Raw genomic sequence first — 22,553 nt, 5'->3', positions numbered from 1 at the left:
CAGGGAGTACCTACTTTGGCTGGTTGGAGAGATTGCAGCCATAGATGTTTGCTCATGCAGCAGCTTCACCAACTGATTGGTGTAAACATAAGTTACCTCCCAAGATCTATTCATTACTGCGCTGTGGCTGGGACACAATAATTAACAGTATAAATGTTCTTAATCCATTTTAGAGTAAAAGTCAATCATGCTCACTCCAATTACTGCTGAAGATGATGCTCTGTACCAGTGAAGTGAAATAATTTTACCATCAAGTTACTTCATCTCAACTGCAGGGTGGTGATTTTCTTGAAGAACAACTGACTTACCCATATTTCTGTTCTATTATAAGGTTGAAAAACCTGAGCTGATGTGCCAGGGCAGTTAGTTTTTTGCATTTTAACATCAGCCTTGATCTACAAGTAAAATTCCTGCTGATTTCTTTGCTGGATGCTGCAGAGTAAAATGTTTCATCCTGAATGGTGATTCTTTAATATTAATAACTTTTATTTCGTCCCTCCCCACTAAAAAGAAAGAATATATAACATGCATTACAAAGCTTTGACGAGCTTTCTGAATATATGCTAAGTAATCACAAATCTATCACATCAAGATAATTACTGGTCTCAGAATCACAGCCTCTAAGTGGACAATTTCTATTAATTCTATTATCCTAGAATACATAAATAAATTATGCCAGCTCAAACAAAAATATTCTAAAATATCAAAATTAAGAAAATTTGAAATACATTGCTTTTCTGATCACTGGCCAGCAGTAGCTTGGAAAACAAGGTATTAAAGCCAGAAAAGAGCTTATGAGGATAAGGCACAGTTAAAAAAGACAGATGGTCCATTACAAACAGGCTTAACTTAGAATTGTCTGTCCCAGGAAAAGAACTGCAGGCTGAATTTCAAAAGTCTGATCTTTTATAAGGCTTCATCAGTGCAAAGCCCAGATATAATACAAATTCTCAGGTTATCATCTGAATCATGTGTTGAGAAACTAGCTCAGGCAGACATGTATTTGTACTCACCTTATCCATTCTTTCCTCTCTTACCTGATATAACCAATCTGGGGTCTGTGCTGCAAGAACCAGCGATAGGAGACTTTGTCTTTCCACCCTACATTTCGGGGGTCCTTCCACAGCAGCCTGACCTGATCAATGGTGTCCCCCGTGTGCCAGAGGGAGTTGCGGAGGTGCTCACCAGGACCTGTCTTGGATTTTACAGCCTGCAAAAATACAATTTTCCAACACTTACCACAAAGAAAAGTCACTTTCAGGAACCATAGATCTTTTTTTAGTGAGGAGCAAGTCTGCAGAAGTATCCTCTCTGCTGCTCACACGCCCCTATCTTCTGTTACACAGATGCAGCCACTGCCTACATGGACCAAGCAACCAGCTGGCTATCTGGACAAAGGAAAAGGAAGCAGTCTGACCAGTCATGGTCAGCACACAATCACTGCAAAGACTAAATGCTCCAGCTGATAAGAAAGGCAAGATGAAGTTCCTTAAAAAACAGTGCTATTAAAAGGGCTGTGTGGCAGCTGCCTGACTTAACCATTTTGACAGCAGTTGCAAATAGAGAACAGCAGCTGGGCAGCACAGCTGACATGCAGTGCAGTGGCTTGGCTCATGCATGGCATGATGGCCTAGTCCATGGCCAGCACATGGCAGGATGGCATAGCCAGGCTGCAGTGAGCACCATGTCTTTAGCTAGGGGCCACCACCAGTACCTTTAGCTGAATGCCGGGCTCTGCGACAGCTCGGAAGGGAGTCGCTTGCCAGTACGTCTGTTCTGTCTGTTTCCACATTACTACATAGAAGCTAGAGCTGTCTTGATAACCAAAAATAAAGCCAGCATAGTCGTCGTCTGTCACTGTATTCACGTGAAAAGTGCCCTCAAAGTCAACGCCATTAAAAGCCGTGTAACCTAAGGATACACACAAATTAAAAACAATTCTGCAGAACATGTGTTCATATTCTGTGGATTTTATGCTGCAAAACTTGAATCTCAGAAGAGGGTACATACCAACAGCAAGGCCAGGATCACTGTTCATAGTCTGCACAATTTCCATCCCCTGTAAGGGCAAATTCAGGGTGGTTAGCATGTGTGACAATCTAGGTTGGCTAAGCCTGACAGCCTTTTCTGGTCTCCCTCTAGCACCACCTTCATCCATCTCCTCTGCTTGTTCACAACATATCTGTGACATCTGTGGCTCTGAACTAAAATCAGTGAGAACTACAATCAAATACTAATGTTTCAGCTGTTTGCATACCCTGAGTCAGGAAGGATTTGTCTTTTCCTAGTGCAGAATTAGTCAGACTGGTATTTTGATACTTTCTTTCCCTACCACAATCTTCTGGAAATCTGAATCTGGCCAAAACTGGGGTGCAGGGGAAGAGGGTTGTGGGAGGAAGAGAGCTTTTCCTAGGCTTAGCTCATACAGTTGGATCACAGAATTCAGGATTAAACTGACTGCCAGGAGTGGGTTAAGGAAGATGTATACATCCCAGCTGGTTTGGCAGAGACTTTTGAAATGGGAATAAATTGCGTGTTCCCTGTGACTCAGAATGCATTAGTCTCCTGAAGGCTATAATTTCTTAGTGTAAGTAAGTTACTGGACTCCATCTAGGAGTATTGGAGTGCTGTGTCCAGCTCTGGGGTCCCTGCACAGGAAGGACATAGACCTGGAGTGAGCCCAGAGGAGGCCAACAAGATGATGAGATGGATGGAGCTCATCTCCTGTGAAGACAGGCTGAGAGAATCGGATCTGCCCAGCCTGGAAAATAGAAGGCTTGAGTGTGACCTAATTGTGCCCTTCCAGTACCCGAGGGGGCCTACAAGAAAGGTGGAGAGGGACTTTTTACAAGACCATGCAGTGACAGAACAAGGGGGATGGATTCAAACTAAAAGAGAGTAGGTTTAGATTAGATATAAGAAAGAAATTCTTTACTGTGAGGTTTGTGAGGCACGGGAACAAGTTGCCTAGAGAAGGTGTAGATGCCCCAAACCTGGAAGTGTTTAAGGCTGGCTGGAGCTCTGAGAAACATGGTCTAGTGATGGGTGTCTGTGCCCATGGCAGTGGGGTTGGAATCAGATGACCTTTGAGGTCTCTTCCAACCCCAAACCATTCTGTGATTCTATGAAATACTCTGTTATTCAACAAGTCAGACTTTTAAATTCTAGGAATGATTCACGAAACTCACTTGCTACAGAAATATTTCAACAGGGTGATACATGTCTGCCTTCTGGCAGCAGTGAACTCCACCCAGAATAAGTTGGCCAGCATGTAGTTATTTTAGATTATTAGGAGCATCAAAGCTTCAAGCCATCAAAAAAGCTAAAGGGAAGTTTCTTCATTATTACTCCTGAAAATAGTCTATCAACCAACAGCTTCCACTTTTCATGTCTGCTGGAGGTTCAGTGATTACAGAGCCAGTTTTACTGTGGTTTCCAAATTATCTTTCTTAGACACGTAAGGAAGACCAAGTGTATTTTTACCTGGTTCAGAACCACCCAGTTGGGATCAATCTGTGCATCCCCCTCTGGATCCAACACCACAGTCTGATAGGCCCTGAAGTCTGTCAAGGTGATTTCTGCATTCTCAGGGCATACATCAATCCGATCAATCACTGTATCCTGGTCAAAATCAGACTCGCAGACATCGCCAACTCCGTCGCCTGAATGCATCAGAGAAGTGAAAGGAGATTTACGGTGCAGCAACTAGTCACATCTGGCCCAGCCACTGGATCAGGGTGTCCAAGAAGCAGACAGAGTGTCAGCCCTGCTGGCTGCAGTGCCTGAGAAAGTGCCTCTGTTTTGGCTAAAGGGCCCGAGTGTTGAGATTCTTCCTGGAATGAGCATATGCACTGGCAGTGACTGTGTTGCATCCTGGTGCACATGAGTAATGCCTGGAGATGAATGCAGTGCCTGAGAATCAAAATTGATCCTGAAGGCCCATCTTACCATTATCATCTTCTTGCCCTGGGTTAGGGACCAGCCTGCAGTTGTCAGGGCCCGGGGGCAAGAGGTCCGGAATGCCATCATTATCGTCATCGTCATCACATTCATCACCCAGCCCGTCCTTATCTGTGTCCAGCTGGGAGCTGTTAATAACAGTAGGGCAATTGTCTGTGCTATCCTGGTGCCCATCACCATCGCTGCAAGCACAGAAACACAAAGAAATGGCATGCCAGTATCAGCTCCTGCCTCTGCACAGGGAACAGCACAAGCACTGGAGGGGAAACACACCAGTGGCAGCTTTGGAACCGGCAGCACGCCAGTGGGCAACACAACCTGTTTTTGTTCAGGTGACTGAACTGCAAAGAGACCAGGAACAAGGAGACTAAGATAAGGTGGCAGGAAAGCAAACACCAAGCCAGGACCTATAAAAATACGAGACAGGGAAAAGAAAAAGAAGCCTTTCATGGTGTGGGAAACATACTGGAGCCCAAGACGCCAAACAACGTCCACTCCTAAAGAGCATGTGAGGAACATGCAACAAGTGCAGTGTCACCAGTTAAAAGGCACTCAGGAGACAGCAAGAGCTGGAACACCTTGTGTCCCTTGTCTTCTGTGCACATGTGTCTTAGTGCCCATGAACAGGCAGGTATGAGTGTAAATGAAACTTTATGAGAGACTCTCTATGAGCAGAGACTCTCTATGAGCACCTGAAATCAGACTTGTTTGAAAACAAGCACTGTTCTCACCCTCCTGCATAGCAAGTCTTTCATGGTGGAGTTGGCAGTGCTACGTTACTGTTTGAACTCTATGATCTTGAAGGTCTTTTCCAAACTGAATGATTCTATGATTCTATGATTACAGTCCTGCAGGAGAGATAATGCAGTAAGAAATAGAGGAGAAGGTCTGTAGCTCCCAAGCATCCCCCCCGGCCATGGCTGCATCAGCGAATTACAGTGAGGAGCCACTGGAAACAGGGACACAGACTACAGAAAAGGTTCAAGAAGTTATGGGGTGGCTGCATAACTTCTCCATGCCACCAGTTAGGTGCATCCATGAAAAGAAAAATGCCTGAAGTGTGGTATGTTTTGTATACACACCAAAACAAAAATTCTTTCTGACAATAAGCAGGCATGTTTTCCCTTGGTAGCTTGTTGCTTAGCACAAGTGGAGCAGAAGTGATCTGAAGCCAAATTAAGGTCATGCTATGGCTCATAGCTATGCATTTTCCCAACCACCTCACCCTGCCTAAGAAATGGGCTTTAATTTTAGGCCAGAGCAATCAGTGTTTACACAATACTGAGGCAAAATGCAATGAGCACCATACACGTGTATTGCAAGGTTAACCTCAGGCAGAGTTACAGCATTTCTACCAGGAAATGCATCATACACATTAGTGAAGTTTATGGGGGGAAGAAAAGTCCTTTTTCAAAACATCAAAAAAACCAAAGAACTATCTACTTAAGAGTAAAATGCTGATGGCTTTGGCAGCTAGTGGCCCAAGACTGGGAATAATCTCTGCAGAGACATGGAAGTGGGCTCCCTGCAGCCCCCTTTGTAGACAGCAGCACGCACTGATGGCCCTGGGCTGAAACCCTTCAGCTGTTGGTGGCTGATAAATTGCTGTGACAGCACAGGATTTATCACTTCCCTTGTCTCTTCCTGTAAGTGAGGTGCACATAGGAGGACCTGCCATCCCTAAAGTTGGTTATGCAAAACTGCTTCCAGACAAGTGAGGCGGTTTGTCATGGGATGTGCTCTGGTGAATGCCCAAGGCATATGAAAGCCACAGACAGAGGATCCTTTCCAGTCTTGCTGTGCTAAAGCAAAGGGGTTGCTCTGCAAGTGTTTTACACTTGATAATAAAATTCTGAAACACTAGGTTCTTAAGGAAAAACATATAGCCTTTAATGGTGAAATTTCTGCTAAGGAAACAGAGAAACAAAAGAGGAATGAAAAAGAAAGAAAGAAACAAAAAAAAAAGACGTTTTCTCACTAAGAAGCTCCAATCAATGCTCTGGGTTTTATAGCCAGAGAACTGCTTGAATGTCACTTCCACAGGAACTCACAGAAAGCCTGTGTGAATTAGGTCAAGGTTGAGGGCTCTGTAACTATACTACCACAGGGAACTGAACAAACAAGACTAATAAATCTGAACACTGTTTTTGAAATAATGTATCTCTCTAATTAAATCCAGGCTAGCCTAAGGGATTATAGCTCCTCAGGAATCAGCAGCATGTTTCGTGTTAGAACTAGCCTGTCTCACAGCATACCTGTCCTGATTGGTATCACAGGAATCTCCAACCAGGTCGTTGTCAACATCTGACTGCAAAAAGGAACAGAGAAAGTTCCAGCATCAGTTGTCAAGAACATCTATTAAAATTGCAGGACTAAATCAAAACACAGCCAAATCAAGTACAATTAAAATAAAAGCATGAAATATATATTCTTGTTTTACAGAATATATTTTCTCTTTGGCATCATCCATCTAACCAAAAAGTCAGTTTTATTGAAAGAAAAGACAGTGAATAAACACGGTGAATAAACACAGTTAAAATTAATTGAAGTCGCAAGATTCCTCTTCTACTGAAAATAAGTATCTCTAATTTCTAACCAAGGTTTATTTCTTAAGCATCTTTAAAAATATACTGTGTTACTCTATAGTTTCCAACACTTTTCATTAGTCATAAAGGGTTGAATCAGAATTCCAACATATGAAAAGTTACAATGACTTCTCACCTAGAGGCATTGAAAATTTTGATAAATAAAGACACCAGAATTTTGTCCTGATTAAAGAAATATCAAGTGTAATGAAATTACACCTCTTTGTGGAGTCTGGCATAGAACTCTGTGGGACTAGAGCCTATATCAGAGCATGACAGTAGAAAATACATGCAGGGCAGAGGTCCTAACAACATCCCAAACCATGAGAGCACAACTGGTGATTCTGCTTTCGCATGTCAGGAGAATCTGCAGGTCTGTAAAACTCTCCTGAGTACCTAGATATACATTATATTACATTATCCAGGAAATATACTTTATTATTAAAATATAAACACTATAGCTGCATGGGCTGCTTCATTCTCTTGCATCTTTTTAGGCCTCAGCAGTGCCCCTCCCTAAAAAAGGATAATTTTTCCTTCTGCCAGCTAACCTGGTTTGGGTTGCTGATTGTAGGGCAGCTGTCACAGGCATCACCAACACCATCATTATCTGTGTCCTCCTGGTCTTCATTGGGAATCCTCTGACAATTATCCAAAAGGTTCTTAACACCTAATGAAAAGTGGATTGCATGCTAGTTAAAGACAATTCCCATATTTATTAGTGGACAATATAAACATTAAAAACAGTAAAGACACTATTCCTTTCCAGCAATTACTTAATCCTGCAATGAAATTATAAGCTTGCGCAGTAAATATTTATGTGTGCATCATTCCTTTAATAGTAGTTAGAAACATCTTGCTAAAGAACGTCTTTCTACCCTATCACACCCATTAATTACACACAATTGATTCTATCCTGTTCCTGTATCACAGCTTACAAGACGGGATATTTCATCTTTGTTATTTCATTTGAAGGGGTGTGAGTTTTCACTTCTTTCAAGCCTCCTACAGCAATGAAAATAATATGTTATGTAGCCCTTGGGTACTGGTGACTGGCAGCAGCTGGGTGCTCTGGGACGTTTGTACATTTAAGAAAATGCTGAATCACCAACAACCTCAACTTCTACATGAAACATAGCTTGGTTTCTCTGTTACAGTGTACAGTGCTTCCAATGCAGGCTAAATATTAACTAAATATTAACTAAATAATAAGGCTACTATTAACTAAATTAAGGGTTTCATGAAGAAAGACTATGTGTTGCAGCGGGTGACATGAAATCTAACATGTGGTGCACTCTGGGCAAATTTGAATAACATCAGAGAAGCTGGAAGTGAAAAATCACCAACCATCTCCATCCATGTCATCATCACAAGCATCTCCTTTCCCATCACCATCAGTGTCCCTCTGGTCATTATTCAGGACATTACGGCAGTTGTCACAAGCATCTCCAAAGATATCTTGGTCACTGTTTCTTTGGTTAACATTGGGAACCAAGACACAGTTATCCTGCAAGAGACACAGAATCAGACATGAGTCAGGTAATGAATCTTTAATTTCTACTCTAGTTGATTTATTTAACTCTTGTATTTATTTCTACTTAAAAAAAAGGAAAAAATAAAGAAAAGAGCAGTTTGACATCTTACGTGAATATTAGCTCTGGATCAAACTTCACTTGCTCCCTCAAAGCTCCGCTTTGCACTACACTGTAGGAACCCTAATCATAAACACCCAATATAATTCATATTTATATTATTTATTTATATTTATTTATAACCTTGATTTCTGATTGCCATTTTGGATGCGTCCATGGTGAGGAACCTGTTGTGGTGCTCTAGCTTTCTCACATGGCCCTTCTCAAAAGCTGCAGTTCAGAGACTGACAAGGTTTGCAGATGCTCTCAGTGAAAGGCCATTGCCCTCTTCTGGTACAGACTCAAACTAAAGCTGGAAACTGGGGAAAGAACTTTTTGATGCAAAAAGGTAAAAGTTTTTGTTTGGTTTTGGTGGGTTTGTTTATTTGTTTGTTTCAAACAAGCTATTGAATTTTAAACTCCAACAGGAGGTAAACGGAGGAAATTTTGTTTCAAAGTGGTATAAAATTTCTACACCCATCTAACAGACCCATGACCTCATCCTCTTGCACAAAGAGAAGAACAACAGAGACTAGCAACAATATAGAAATTACTTGATTATGAAGGTGCTGAACATAAAAATAGACTTACAGTTGTAGGAGGATTTAGTTTTTTCCTTTTAGAACATTAATAAAACCAGTTGATTTAAGCTAGCAGAATGTAGGGTGGACCTCTGTGGCATAACAGTGTGAGACAGACCTTCTGTGACTCCTAGTCTGCCCTAGCTCCACGTGGACGTTTGTACTCTGGAAAGCACGTTTTGGTTGGCTTCCTTGGAAGCACATTAAGCAGTATCAGTAAAGGATCTTAATACAGAACAACAGCTTGTAAGAATTCAGGGTGAAAACAAAACAGCCATTCCAGTCTGAATTTATCCTCTGATATATTCCGCTGTTGTGCACCCACATGGAAACCTCTTCTGCTTTGAGGACACAATCCAAAGCTTTTTCAAGTTATTGGCAAGACACTTATTAATTTATGTGGGTTTTGGATCCCTGATGAAATGCATTGTCAGGTCAACCTGCTCTATAAATAGACAGATGTTAATTCAAGTAATGTTCCTGAAAGTCATGCTATGGGAGAGTCTGACAGAAGGACACAAGTTCTATACACAAAAAGCTCTAGAATTAAATGATAAAATCCTGATGGAGGATACACAGGTAGGATTTAAGGCTGTGTGATTTAGGTCTTGTAAGAACAAACATTATATAAAAGAAAAGGACGAGATTTAAGGGGCCCTTTACAGTGATGGGTATGGAACAATCTCTGGCAAATAGTATTATCTCTGGCAAATAGTGATTAAGATTTCAGAATCACTTCCCATTGCAGCAATGGAAAATCCTTCTGTTTGCACAGACCCCTGCATCCTGATCTATACACAGCACCTGCTCATTGGGAATGCCATCTCCATCTGCATCATCATCACAGGCATCTCCAATCCCATCACCATCAGCATCTTCTTGTCCAGAGTTTGGGACAAATCTGCAATTGTCCTAGACAAAAAAGGAAACAAGTCTGGTGTTCTATAGGTAAACTGGATGCCTTCATACTTTGAGAGACTTTTTCCTATTATTAATTAATTGATTCATCAGACTAAATAAAATTCAATAACCTGAAAAAAAGATGACTCCATCTAGTCATGTTTCTCACAGTCTTCCTTTTTATCCCTTCACGCTTTGAATTATTATAGAATTAAGAAAGCATTTCTTACCTTTCTGCAATTTTCAGCAGAGCAGGAGAGTTCTTCATTAGGGTAGCCATCAATGTCAACATCTTTTCCACAAATATAACCATCACCAGCCCAGCCAATGCCACACTATCAATAAAACATCATGGCAGAACTATCAAAAGGTTAATGAGTCACTGTAGAAATATTCAAGAAGGAAAACTCACATCACTCTTGAAAAATTCAGAAGTCATGACCAGATACCGAAGTACAATGAGATACAGAGGGCTTGAAACAAAGATTTTCTTTCCACACTGAGAGATGCTGCAGTGTATCTAGACATAGCTAGAAAGAGCTGCAAGTTGATGTCAACTGGAATGTGTGCCTGCAACACCTAATGATTTCAGTGGGAGCTATGGATTTCTTGTAGACACTGCTCAGGAACTAATTTTGGCTCTTGACTTGAAAGTTGACTTAAAAGGAAAGAGGAGACCTAGGCAGAGTATGCACCTAGCATCTTGTCGAGGTGCACAAGGTTAGATGAGATCACTGTGTTTTGTGCAGTATCTCAAGAACACACCTGCAACTAGAGGAAGTTTTAAGAGAAAACTGTGTTGACATTTACTAAGTTTACATCAGCAAAGCAAATGCATCTGCACACAAGTTTCTCCTAGCCAATTAAATTATTACTGCTTCAAACCAGCAAATCATTTGTGTCGAAGACGTTTACAAAGAACTGTATAACAAAATCTGGCTTTCCCTTAAAACCAGGAGTTGCCTAATACAAGTATCTAGGCATCTTCCTATTACAGCATGCACTTAAAATATCCTAGATTATGCTGCTTTGAAACAGATACACTTAAAAATGAGACCAAAGCAAGTGCCAGCAAAAGCATGCACTGTATCCAAATTTAGGACACAGTATTAGTCTCTTGCTTTCCATTGCAAGATGGAAAAACTAAGTAATATACTTCAGTATACCCTTACAGTGGAAGTTCATATGCTACTTGGTGCTCCTCTGCTCCCTTAGCTGGTAAACATAGTACAGCCTCCCTGTGCCTGGAATTTGTGATCTCACTTGAAAAAGCACCATCTCTACCAGCCAGCAAATATAGGCACGTTGGCTATGCAGAGAGGATCCTTACTCACAGCTATGTAGCTGAGCACCAGGCGAGGAATTTGTCCTTGTGATGTCTGCTGTAGAGCAACGCTCGACAGTCTTTTCTGAGGAGACCACAGAAAGGCTACAAAAGTGATTCCTAAAGATCTAATTACAGACACAGTAAATATGATATACAAATACGGCTGCTTTACAGACGTGTGGCAAGAATAAAACAATTTCAAAATAGTCTCAGCCCAGTTTTCACAGCTGGTCTTGGTCAGTTTGCCACAATTGGTAAAACACCCAATTATAAAAAATGACCACAAAGACTTCTGATTTCCACCCTAAGAAAAGCTGGGTTTCACTGTAAAAATGCATGAATTAATGAACTCACAATACATGTCACCTCTCCTCTCCTCTCCTCAATACAACGGGCATGGATGCTGCATGGATTGAGGGCTCGATTCCTGCAGCTCCGTTCAGCCTGGCATCCTCTGGTTTGGTCTCCTGTATATCCTGGTTTGCACTGGCCACAGTGGTAAGACCCCTGTAAGAAAATAAAATCACCAGCCAGCCTTTTAACAGGACTTTTTTCTCTTTGAAAGCAAGCACACAAGCAAGAATTAAGTCACACTCTTTATGCTGCACAAGTGTAGTTTTTCATCCATTGAGGCCTCTTGCACTGTGAACAAACTTAATTTTCTATAAGAAAATTATATTTGGCTCCCAGAGTGCATGCTGGAAAACATACTCAACTCTTGCCTGTTTAGACTAGTCTTTTGTTAAGCCAAAGAAAAGTCATGCAGCAGCAAAAGCTTCTTCATGATGCCTTGTCCCTACCAGCATCATCCTGAGCTGCTTCCAGGTGACTGAAACTTTGTGCAAAACTCTAAGCAGCAGCTGATTAATCAGACTGGATGATCTTATTTCACTGTAAAGCATACCCATCAGTTTATCTGAAGGCAACTGGGCACAAATTTTAATCAAGGAGAGACAAGAAAGTTCATCATGTCTTTGTCCCATTTTATTTTTAAGCTTAAATGTTTTTAAGCCAATTTGATCCAAATCTTCTTCTTCAGAAAAGAGTTCTGTAGCTGAACACAGAGCCATCCTCATTAACACTGCAATAAGAACATCCATGTAAGTTTGCTGTGGTTTACCATAACACATGCATATGTATATTGTATGTGTCACTCTCTTGTGTAAACAAACACAAAGGAGCTAAGCCAAGGAATCTCATTATGTGCTGGGGCAATCACCATATGGGATATAAACAGGTAAATTCTGATAAGGTGAGGTCCTCTTTAGGCTTCTAATATGGCTTTTATCTCTGTCTCACATTCTTGTAGACCTGTAGACATAAAATTAATTGAGAACAATCTCTTCACCTTATGGAGAATATTTTTTTTACATGTCAAGGGACAGAAATGGGCAGATCTCTGACAAACATGTGCATCTAACCCTTGGTGAAACTGAGGTGCTTCATACAACTTCACTCTTCCTGTACAAAGTCTGTTGAAGGAGCTGTCACACTGTTCTAATCCACCATCATAGAGAAATCTATTTACTACCCAGACTAGCATTATTTTTGTCCTCTATTCCTAACTTCATTACACACTTTAACTCTGTTCTGGCTGCATTCTTTCAGGATGAAGATGAAAATAAACAGATGCCTGAAGGGTAAAATTATCCCTGGGCCATGGAAATGGTATGGCCTATATAAAACACACCAGCCCGCGCACTTTATCCTAATGGACGCCAGGGCAGTATCTTCTGGAGTCTGCTGAATTTGCTTGCTATGTTCTGTCCTATAGCAAGCTCTGGTATGTGTTAAAATAGCCTCTGAAGCAGCATTTCCAGACCAGACTGTTTCTGAAGGGATACAGATTTAGAAACCCCACACTGTTCTGTTTTGACAGATGGCAGGACACTTGGTGCCTGCCCTCTGCAGACAGGGCCCAGTGGCCTCCCAAAGAGGACTAGTCATGTTTAATAATGCAGCAAGAAACAACATGTGACTAAATGTTCTAGATATTAAAAACAAAGATACAAACATACTGAACCATGAAAGCAGCCCTAAGAAAACCAGCTTATTCACAAGAAAAGCTAACACTGAACACAAATGGTGGTCTCAGCGATACCTTGTTGCAGGAAGGACCATCTTTACACCTGAAAGATATTTTTAATCCTTCTCTTGCTATGAAGAAAGCCTGTGGCATGTACACGACAACCAGAGGATCAGGCCCAGCCAGCACAGATTTATGAAAGGTAAGTCTTGCTGGTTCTGTTACAGGGTAACCTGCTCAGTGGATCAGCCTTTGACACCATTTCCTACAGCATTCTCCTAGGGGAACTGGCAGCAGATGGCTTGGACAAGTGCACTGTTCACTCAGTAAAAAACTGCCTGTATGGCTGGGCCCAGAGAGTGGCGGTGAGTGGAGTTACATCCAGCTGGTGGCTGTTCACCGGTGTTGTTCCCCAGGGCTCAATACAGGGGCAAATCTGTTTAATGCCTTCACTGATGACCTGGACGAGGGGATCAAGTGCACCCTCAGTCAGTTTGCAGGTGACACCAGGCTGGGTGGGAGTGTTGATCTACTGGAGGGCAGGAAGGCTCTGCAGAGGGATCTGGACAGGCTGGACCATGGGCTGAGGCCAGTGGTGTGAGGTTCAACAAGGCCCAGGGCCAGGTCCTGCCCTTGGGTCACAACAACCCCAGGCAGTGCCACAGGCTGGGGCAGAGTGGCTGGAAAGCTGCCCACAGGAAAAGGACCTGGGGGTGCTGGTGACAGCAGCTGAACATGAGCCAGGGTGTGCCCAGGTGGCCAAGAAGGCCAATGGCATCCTGGCCTGGATCAGCAATGGTGTGACCAGCAGGACCAGGGCAGTGATTGTCTCCCCTTGTATTCAGCCCTGGTGAGGCTGCACCTTGAATCCTGTGTCCAGTTTTGGGCTCTTCTCTACAAGGAGATGCTGGAGTGCATCCAGAGAAGGGCAATGGAGCTGGGGAAGGGTCTGGAGCACTAGTCCTGTGAGGAGTTGCTGAGGGAGCTGCGGGTGTTTAGCTGGGAGAAAAGGAGGCCCAGGGGGAACCCTATTACTCTACAAGTACCTGAAAGGAAACTATAGATGGGGGGGGCTCAGTTTTTCCTCCCAAATAAGAAGAAACGGCCTCAGATCCTCAGGCCCTCTCAGGCCAGGGGAGATTAAGACTGAAAATGAGGAAGAATTTGTTTATGCAAAGGATTGTCAAGCATTGGAACAGGCTGCCCAGGGAAATGGTGGGCTCACTATTCTTGAGAATGTTCAGATAGGTTTGGATGTGGCGCTTGGGAAAGTGGTTTAGTGGTGGGATTTTAGTGCTGGGTTAACAGCTGGACTCGGCCTTTAAGGTGTTTTCTATCATAAATGATTCTATGATCATGTGATTCTACATACAATTTGCTTCATAGCATTAAAGTGATTGTGTGCCCTTTTTATTGGCTCCTAACATCTTTCAAACCATTTTTACTTCTCCTATGCTTGCTCTCCTGGGTTTAATATCTATGGGCATTAACAGTCTTGTACCAATTGCAGCTCTCCTTGTTTCCATTTATTTGGAGGGATAGCTGTATACTGTATACTGCTAGAAAGAGAGCACCCAGGGGAACATCTGGTTGCAGCAGTTCTCAGGTGGCAGGAGATGAAGGGAAGCAAAGGTTTAATCTTTCAAAGGAAGTTCCTTGCAATAACATATCCATAAACACACATCACCAGATGGTATGGAGAGGAGAGCTTCTGCTATTCTTCAGGGAATGTAATAAGTATACAGGTTAGACAGATGTGTTAATGACAAATCAAGCATTGATTTTTTATTATTAGGAAAAGAAGAAAAGGATTCTTTGATTTATATGAAGCCAAGAAACAAATGGTGTTATTCAGCTCTTCCATCAGACCTATAAATCCAATCCTAGCCTCATGGAATTTTAAAACAATCAGTTTTTAACACCATAAATGAAAAGGTGCTTACCAAAGTGTTTATGCAATGGGAATTCGGAACACAGAGTCCCAGTCCACCACTCTGACATTCATCAATATCTAAGCAGACCTAGCAATAAACCAAATCCACAAATAATAAAAATAATGTCAATTTATTGAGATTTAAGCCTGAAGAAACAACACTAAAATTTAAAACTAGAAAACAGACATAGCCTCTCCTGAAACTGGTCTCAGAATGTCACAGACATACCCACAGGCTAACTTTCCAAACTCTGAAAAGACACTATGAAATAGAAAATTTCAACTTTAGGATGAACTCTGGTTGACCCACAAGAGTTTGCACAAAACCTGTGTTCCCATTGCAGGGTGCTTACAGAAATATGCAAAACAAATTACAGTAAAATAGGCCTTTTTCATAATTTTCTTCCTAGTTCAAACCCAGTTTACAGAAATCAACAGAGCTCCCTGAAGCTGATCAGAGATGCTTACAAAGATAACAACATTTTTTCTTGTCTCTATGCCTATAAAGAGTTTTAGATTGTTATTACTCCCATCAAAGCTAAGCAAATACAATTCAGATCTCTAACTGAAACACACAAAGCTCTGCCTAACAGCATAAGGCAATTATGGAATGACTTAAAAATAAATACAATTCAATATAGATGCACTGCTAATATAAAACCAGCACCTTGTCATGGGGGTGCTGCCACTCACCTGCTTATTGCTCTTGGCATAGCTGAGTCCTACCCCTTGCACGGTTTGTCCTGTATATCCTGGAGGACAGGTCTCACATCGGAAACCCGGAGCAGTGTTCACACATCGCACTCCAGGGAAGCAAGGGTTGTAACGACACTGCAAAGAAAAAACGAACCGAGCACAGGTTCGTGCTTCAGTAACATCCAGACTCTGACTGTGTGCACGCACCTCTCACGAAAAGCAATGCTACAGTCAACACCTGTATGTCTTCTGTGCAGAGAGGAAACTGTCTCTGCAGGTATTTCTGACCTCAGCAGGTCTTCAGCTATCTCTGTAACATTTGCAACCTTGCATTACTGCCTGTAGTAGCTGTCCTAACCTCTCATCCTCAATCCTTCATTTAGCTTGGCAGATTCAGATCCCTTGGAGGCTGAAAGCCCCCTTGAGGTGTCCAGACCACAATATCAGGAAAGCCTCATAACTCCAACCCTCCAAACACCCCTTGTAATGTGTTTTGTACACATAGAAGTGGCAGCAGCATTTTCCTTCATTTATGTTTGGACAAATCTCATAGCCAGAAGGAATCCAAACATAGACCAGATAAGCAGGGATGTGTCAGTGGCACCAACACATTTCTAGACCAGAGGCCCACAGACAATCCTTGGAACTTCTCCCAGAATATCACATATCCACAAAATCACCCTTGTCCTGAAGGCACCAGTCACTTAATCACCTTACGCAGTTTTACAAAATGGCTGTGACTGATTTAACTGGTTTTGTGGTGCCAGTTTGGGAAATACATCCCACATTGCTGCCTTTCCAACATCAACACTAGCTGCTAGGTAACATTTATAAGAGTACCAAAAATATCAACATGCCATCCTGCTGCACAGGGCTCAAAGACAACAATAAATGAGAAACATGAGAAAGAAATATTAAATAATTTTTTAAATATGCCTTTTTTTCTCCTTGCATCACTAACAGAAAAACATCTGCAAGATGGAGAGAGAACAAACCACCAGACAATATCCATGTGCAAGAGACATACAGCTTGTAACCAAACACACACACGGAAGCAAGAAAAGGTATATTTAATATCAAAGTGTGTTTAACAGATGGATTTGTTAATAGTACACTGATCAATAATATAAGGAAAATGCAAAACCTAAGACAGACATTTTGTGCCTCCTTATTTTGCTGTAGATTCTTTATTATAGGCAGCAGAGGGCACCCAAATTACACAGCACACAGAGCAGAGCTGCAGCTGCCATCATAATGGGCACCAGCATATCAAAGTAACGTCTTCGAACTGGTAATGAATTAGGGAGCATACTGCAGAGATGCTAACAACCTCAGAAAAGATGACAGCAGCTCTTAGTGAGGAATGTTCCAGATTTTTCTTTACCTAAAATTTGTAAAGTAGCTTCTTCATAAATGCCTATTATTAGGAAGTACAGAAATAGTTCATTCAGGAGAAAGATGCTCTCCCAAAAGAGATTAATAAAAAACTTTAAATAAATTAAAATAAAAAAAACCAAAAAACAACAACAAAACAAACAAACAAAAACCCCAAAACCAAAAAAACACCAAAATAAAAAAAAACCCCACCCAAAACCCCCCAAAACAAACAAACAAAAACCCCCCACTTTCCTTCATATCAGCTAACTCAGGAAAACCCGTACTATGGCACATCCCCTCTAATCAGACAATTCAAAATTATTGCCATTTATTATTTCTTTATTTCTCCCTGTACAACTCTAAGTAAAAGTCCAGCTGATAAAGTAGGTGTTTGCTGGTGAACAAACCTGCTCCTGACAAGGTGGCATTTTAATGGCAGTGTCCACATAAAGACCTCATTATAAGCAAGACTGTATCTCTGTGACAAAATTTTGGCAAAAATTCCTTGCTGTTTCTAATGTGAGAGCCGATCTGTCATGTGGAGTGGTGGCAAGAAGATGAGGGTATATGAATCTCCAGTGATTAGAGCCTGACTGCTAACAGACAACAACTTTAATATCAAGCCACCATATACCAGTCTCAGTTTCCTTTCCCACCACTGCTGTAATGGGCAGAGTTGCTCCAACCTTAAAAATGGCAGGGAGGAGATTATTGCCATGCTCTGCCTCAGTCTGAAAATAGCTCAGGAGGTGAAACCCATCTGTACTGGCAGGCTCCTCCTAGGCTCACTTGAGTCTCTCACCCTGTCTGTAGCATGAAACATACACCACAGCTGTCTTGGATCCACCACTTGCATTCACATTTCAGAGCTTCACCTCCATTTTTTGCACCTGCTGTTGTAGCAGACACAGTTCATGTCATGTAAGGCAAAACAAGAGACATTGCCAACACCTCAGGAAACTGCCACACTCAACTCACTTTCTCTCCACAGTGTTTTTCCCAGACAGGTATAAGTTATGCACATCACATCCTCTCTACTGATGGTCTACAGGAGGGAGTAAATCAAAAGAGCAGTCAAAGCATTTTTCCTCCTGGCTAGGAAGGACAAAAAGGGAATTGCTTTTGCTGTTTTACATCATTAAACAGGTACACTGGTAGTACTGTGTTATCCACAGGCGCAGTTTATGACCTAATTCTGCTAGTTCCTTGGTCTACTACATCCAGGTGTTTTTCCACAAAAAAGACTAGAGCGTAATGGTAAAAATCATCCCACAGAAAAAATTCAGTGAACCTGTAAGTGGTTTTGTTGTTTCTGTTCTGAGTAAGTGTCACTTTCCAATTAACACAGGTTTTCTTTAATCATTTTAGATACTGTAAATTTATTAATTCAGTCCTCAATACAAGCAAGCTCTGAGTTTCTAACATATAGCACAAAAAAGAACTAGACTTAAGTCAACATTGCTGTATTTCAACACAAACACAAAGAAGCAAAAGGAACAATGACAATAATAGTTTATTTTCTTTCATAGACCTTTAAAGTAAGTCTGAAAACATGGCTCCAGTTTGGATTGAAGAGAAGACTTTGGTCTCCAAGGCTGGTTCAGGAGCAGAAAAATTTAAAGAAACAAAGCCCATATTGACAAGAAGTGCTTCTGCAGCCTGTAACAGAAGCTACTTGTGGAATAGAAATGACAATGTCAAAAGTTTGTTTTGGTTGGGTTTAGGTTTTGGGGTTTTTTCCAAACATTAAGCTCCTTTAAATAACTTCTCAACTGACCAGAGCATTTCAAGTTTTCACATATATAACCTTCATAAAGTTGCAGAAACAGCAAAATAGGGATATAAAATCAAATCAGAATGAATTAGTATTCACTGTGCAAGCAGTCAGGAAATGCTGAAGACAGCAACTATCAGCAACCCGTTGATATGTATGAAACAGTTGCTTTTTAGCTTTTTTTTTTTAATTCAATGAAAGTCACTGTTTTACCTCATCAATATCTGAGCATGTAACTCCATTTCCTGTGAGTCCTTCAGGGCAGGGCCCACACTGAAATCCCTCTGCTGTCTCCATGCACCTCACTCCCCTGAAGCAGGAATTTACTTCACATTTTGGTTTAGTGCGCCTAGGAAGCTGCGTTGGAAAACTCACGGTTCCCAAACCTTTAATGCAGAAAGAGCAACCATTTTAGTGGTTGAAAGAAACATCCATCATGGCTCTCAGCTGGCAAGCATTCTGAAGAAATCCCCAAGACACTTCATGTCTCTGCCCTGTGCTGCTGCCAGCTGTGCTGTGGCTGAAAATACTCCATGCCAGGAATGGCCCAGGAAGTTACTGTGTCCCCAGCAAGGGCAAATTGAGGCTATTTTTTTAGGTCCGTGTGCTCCTCCCAGCTACATATGGGAGCCCTCCTGCTAAGTTAGTCCTAAAACATATCTGCTGCTGGCCAGGGAGGAAACTCTAGAAGTCTGTGACCTGAGACCAAGGGACTCAAGTATGAGGGTACAAGTACAAGGCATTTCTCTGGCTAAATGGACAACACTACTACTTCGTAAGAAAAGCAATGTTATGGCTTCACAACAGCATCTCTGACAGTCTACAGATCAGAAGAATAAAGAAGCAGCAGCTGGCAGCGCACAAACACTGCAGAACCATGCAACTACACAAGTTTTGGTGCACAGAGACCAGCCCAAGGTTTTCTGGGACTCTGGCAGGTACTGAACCCTTGTACAAATGTATGTAGGAATTTGACCTTTCATTTGGCACTTACTCATAAAAGTTACCCTGCCTAGAGCTTAACTTGAATCCTGATGAGGCTGACAGACAGGCAGAAGAAATCAGCTAAAAGGCCTGGTGAGTTTAAGACCATCCATCTTATATAGTAAAGGGAGTATATTGGTCTTTATACTGACTGCACTTGTGTCCTGATTGTCAGCTGTGTAGGAGGGCCATGCAGTAGTATTTGGAAAAGTGTTTATTTCTTTCATATGGAGAAAAGATGAAGACCACTTTTTGAGTGTTACTGCTGTTAACTAGTGACTGTCAACTCAGAATCAAACTTCAGGTAGACTGCATAGGATCTTCCTGAGACCAAGCAGAACAGCTAGAGCAGAACATTATTCATCCCTTGTCCTTCTACTAAGATTGTGCACGAGATGGCTGGGATACAGTGTCTCCCTCCACAGGAACATGTTGCACAGCTTTGTGGCAGAGTCAGATCTCACAGTACAGCCTGAGCGGTACTACTTGGTTTAGTGGCATTTTATCCCCCAATATGTGATTGTCACGTCTATAGAAGCTTTTTCGCTAATGAAAATCTATTTTAAATTTGTGTCCAAATACAAATACATCTAGAACTTTGGACACAGTATTTTTTAAAAAGTACTTTTGAGAAATCACATATAGGTAACATGATCAATACTAGTTTTAAAACAAATCTATATATGTCTTCTAGATTACAGGCAATAACAGGGATACTCACCACATGCTTGGCACTCAGCTATGGTATTTCTCAGAAAAGTTGTTTCTTTGACCTTGAGAGTACAGAAAATAAGTATTATTTGGGTACACGTAGTTCCAGTTTGCATTTGGCTGTAAGAAGAACCATTAGACCCCAAGATGCCACTCAAACCCTGCAACATAGAAAATCTGTTTTAAATGAGATGCTCTTTATACTCCATAAAATTAAGGATATGGATAATGGATGTACTCCAGTCCAGCCTTCATCAATAGGACATTTAAAGGTCCAAAGGTCCTTGTTTAATCAAAGGAATGTGCCACCAGCAATTCCAGCTCTGACACCGACCAGTAAATGAAACAAATGCAATTTCAGTTCTGTGCAACAGACCCACAGCTATCTAATAGTGGGCTAGGATGGCTACTCTGTGTCCTCACCAGCCACTAATTTTTCTGGACCTGAATAAGCAAGTCCCCAGCACTCCCACATTCAATGGTCCCTCCTTGCAAGCGCAGGGTACCAGGGCCTATATGTGTATTTATTCTCCATTGTGTCATGCCTCCAAGGCAATGACCTCTACACAGGGGTTTATTGCTTACATGCATTTTCAACTGACTCTATCAAAGGGGCAAAATAGGGATATTTCACACTAAATCCTCTATACAATACCTGTTGTCTAAGAAGGTCTTTCACATCTCCCAGTATTTGGTTCATCTGCATCATTTGACCCATCAGCTGCCTATTAAAATCACCTGCAGGGAAACAGCAATGAAAAGTGCACAACATAACTCTCCTTCATTTGCCATGGTAATTTCTGAGATATAAGATAAAGAACCACAGAGAGCAGACATTACTGTTACATAAGCCCTGTAAAAACCATCAGAGCAAACACAGTATTTATCTCAAATTTTTTGTATGATTTGCATGAACTCCAGGCTTTTCTGGACTGAACTCGTCATATACCACAGGAATGGGCCAAGCAGAAAACTCTCCACAGAGAGAAAAACAAGATCATGATTCTTCTACCATTACTTCAGTATCGAGGTTCTCTAAGGCAACTAATGCCACCAGTGTTACTGGCTCCTTCCTGAGACCTGAGACCAGCAACCCAATGTGAAACCTCAGGATTTCAGGACTGGGTATTTGTGATAACCTATTAGGGACAGGAGGGCCAGGTGGGACCCAGAAGCATATATGCATACAAGGGGCAGACATCCTGCAGAAGGGGTGTCATAGAATCAGTCATAGACTCATCAAGATTGGAAGAGACCTTTAAGATCATGCAGACTAACCACCCACCAAGCACTACCACTATGACCCCTAAACCACTAAACCATCACGCAGCACCAGATCCAGACACCATCTGAACACCTCCAGATGACTCAGTTACCTCCTTGGACAACCTATTCCAATGCCTGACCAACCTAATGATGAAAAAAAATTTCTAATATGTAATCTGAATCTCCCCTGTCTCAGCTTAAGGCCATTTCCTCTTGTCCTCTTGCTGCCTGCATAGCAGAAGAGATCAGCCCCCACCCAGCTATACCCTCCTTTCAAGTGGTTGTAGAAAGCAATAAGGCCCCCTTGAGCCTCTGCTTCTTGAGACTAAACAAAGCCAGCTCCCTCGGCTGTTTGTCATATGACACATTTTCTAGTCCTTTCACGAGCCCTGTTGCCTTTCACTGAACATGGTCCAGCACCTCAATCTCATTTTTAAAGTAAGGGGCACAAAACTGAAGACAGGATTTGAGGTAAGGCCTCACCAATATCGAGTACAGGGAGTTGATTACTTTCTTAGCCCTGCTGGCACAGTTGTCACTGCAACTGATTCATACATATTTTTCAGAGTGAAGTTACCCAGCTTGCTGAGCAAGCTCACTGAGAAGCTCTGCTAACATATCAACAGTGCCCACTCTGACAAAACAATGTTTTTAGTAACTGCAACAGTCACTTGGCTTTTCTTCTCCAAGGCAGCTCATCACACTGTACACAAGTTTCATGGCTGTATTTGCTTCTGATGGGTGCAGCGTTTGTATGGACTCACCAAACATCTACTCAGCCCACTGTGAACTCACACCAAAA

The 22,553-nt window shown here is 41.8% G+C and overlaps 2 protein-coding genes across 3 annotated transcripts in view; one reads left to right on the top strand and one right to left on the bottom strand.

The window, feature by feature from the left end:
- Window positions 1-1,948, top strand: part of SERINC5 (serine incorporator 5) — a 69,488-nt gene extending 67,540 nt beyond the window's left edge. The window contains exon 13 of the mRNA XM_085042725.1: window positions 1,347-1,948. The gene's annotated coding sequence lies outside the window, so the exon portion shown is untranslated. The remainder of the gene's footprint in view (window positions 1-1,346) is intronic.
- The window catches only part of THBS4 (thrombospondin 4), a 40,102-nt gene that overhangs the window by 3,407 nt on the left and 14,142 nt on the right, over window positions 1-22,553 (bottom strand). The window contains exons 5-20 of one of the 2 annotated variants that reach the window (XM_085042722.1): window positions 21,141-21,223; window positions 20,496-20,646; window positions 19,004-19,176; window positions 15,637-15,774; window positions 14,954-15,031; window positions 11,339-11,491; window positions 9,888-9,992; window positions 9,562-9,669; window positions 7,893-8,052; window positions 7,097-7,215; window positions 6,216-6,268; window positions 3,949-4,142; window positions 3,484-3,662; window positions 2,011-2,059; window positions 1,715-1,911; window positions 1,038-1,210 (exon numbers count right to left, since the gene is read on the bottom strand). In XM_085042722.1, the coding sequence (XP_084898848.1) occupies window positions 1,038-1,210; window positions 1,715-1,911; window positions 2,011-2,059; window positions 3,484-3,662; window positions 3,949-4,142; window positions 6,216-6,268; window positions 7,097-7,215; window positions 7,893-8,052; window positions 9,562-9,669; window positions 9,888-9,992; window positions 11,339-11,491; window positions 14,954-15,031; window positions 15,637-15,774; window positions 19,004-19,176; window positions 20,496-20,646; window positions 21,141-21,223 (2,113 nt within the window). The remainder of the gene's footprint in view (window positions 1-1,037; window positions 1,211-1,714; window positions 1,912-2,010; window positions 2,060-3,483; window positions 3,663-3,948; window positions 4,143-6,215; window positions 6,269-7,096; window positions 7,216-7,892; window positions 8,053-9,561; window positions 9,670-9,887; window positions 9,993-11,338; window positions 11,492-14,953; window positions 15,032-15,636; window positions 15,775-19,003; window positions 19,177-20,495; window positions 20,647-21,140; window positions 21,224-22,553) is intronic. The other variant, XM_085042723.1, reaches the window with a different exon arrangement.

The sequence above is a fragment of the Lichenostomus cassidix genome, chromosome Z (genome assembly GCF_008360975.1).
Source record: "Lichenostomus cassidix isolate B80296 chromosome Z, HeHo_3.0, whole genome shotgun sequence".
In the NCBI taxonomy this organism is placed as follows: Eukaryota; Metazoa; Chordata; class Aves; order Passeriformes; family Meliphagidae; genus Lichenostomus; species Lichenostomus cassidix.
Note: the sequence above shows the minus strand (reverse complement) of the source record. Positions and strands in the feature narration are given on the sequence as shown.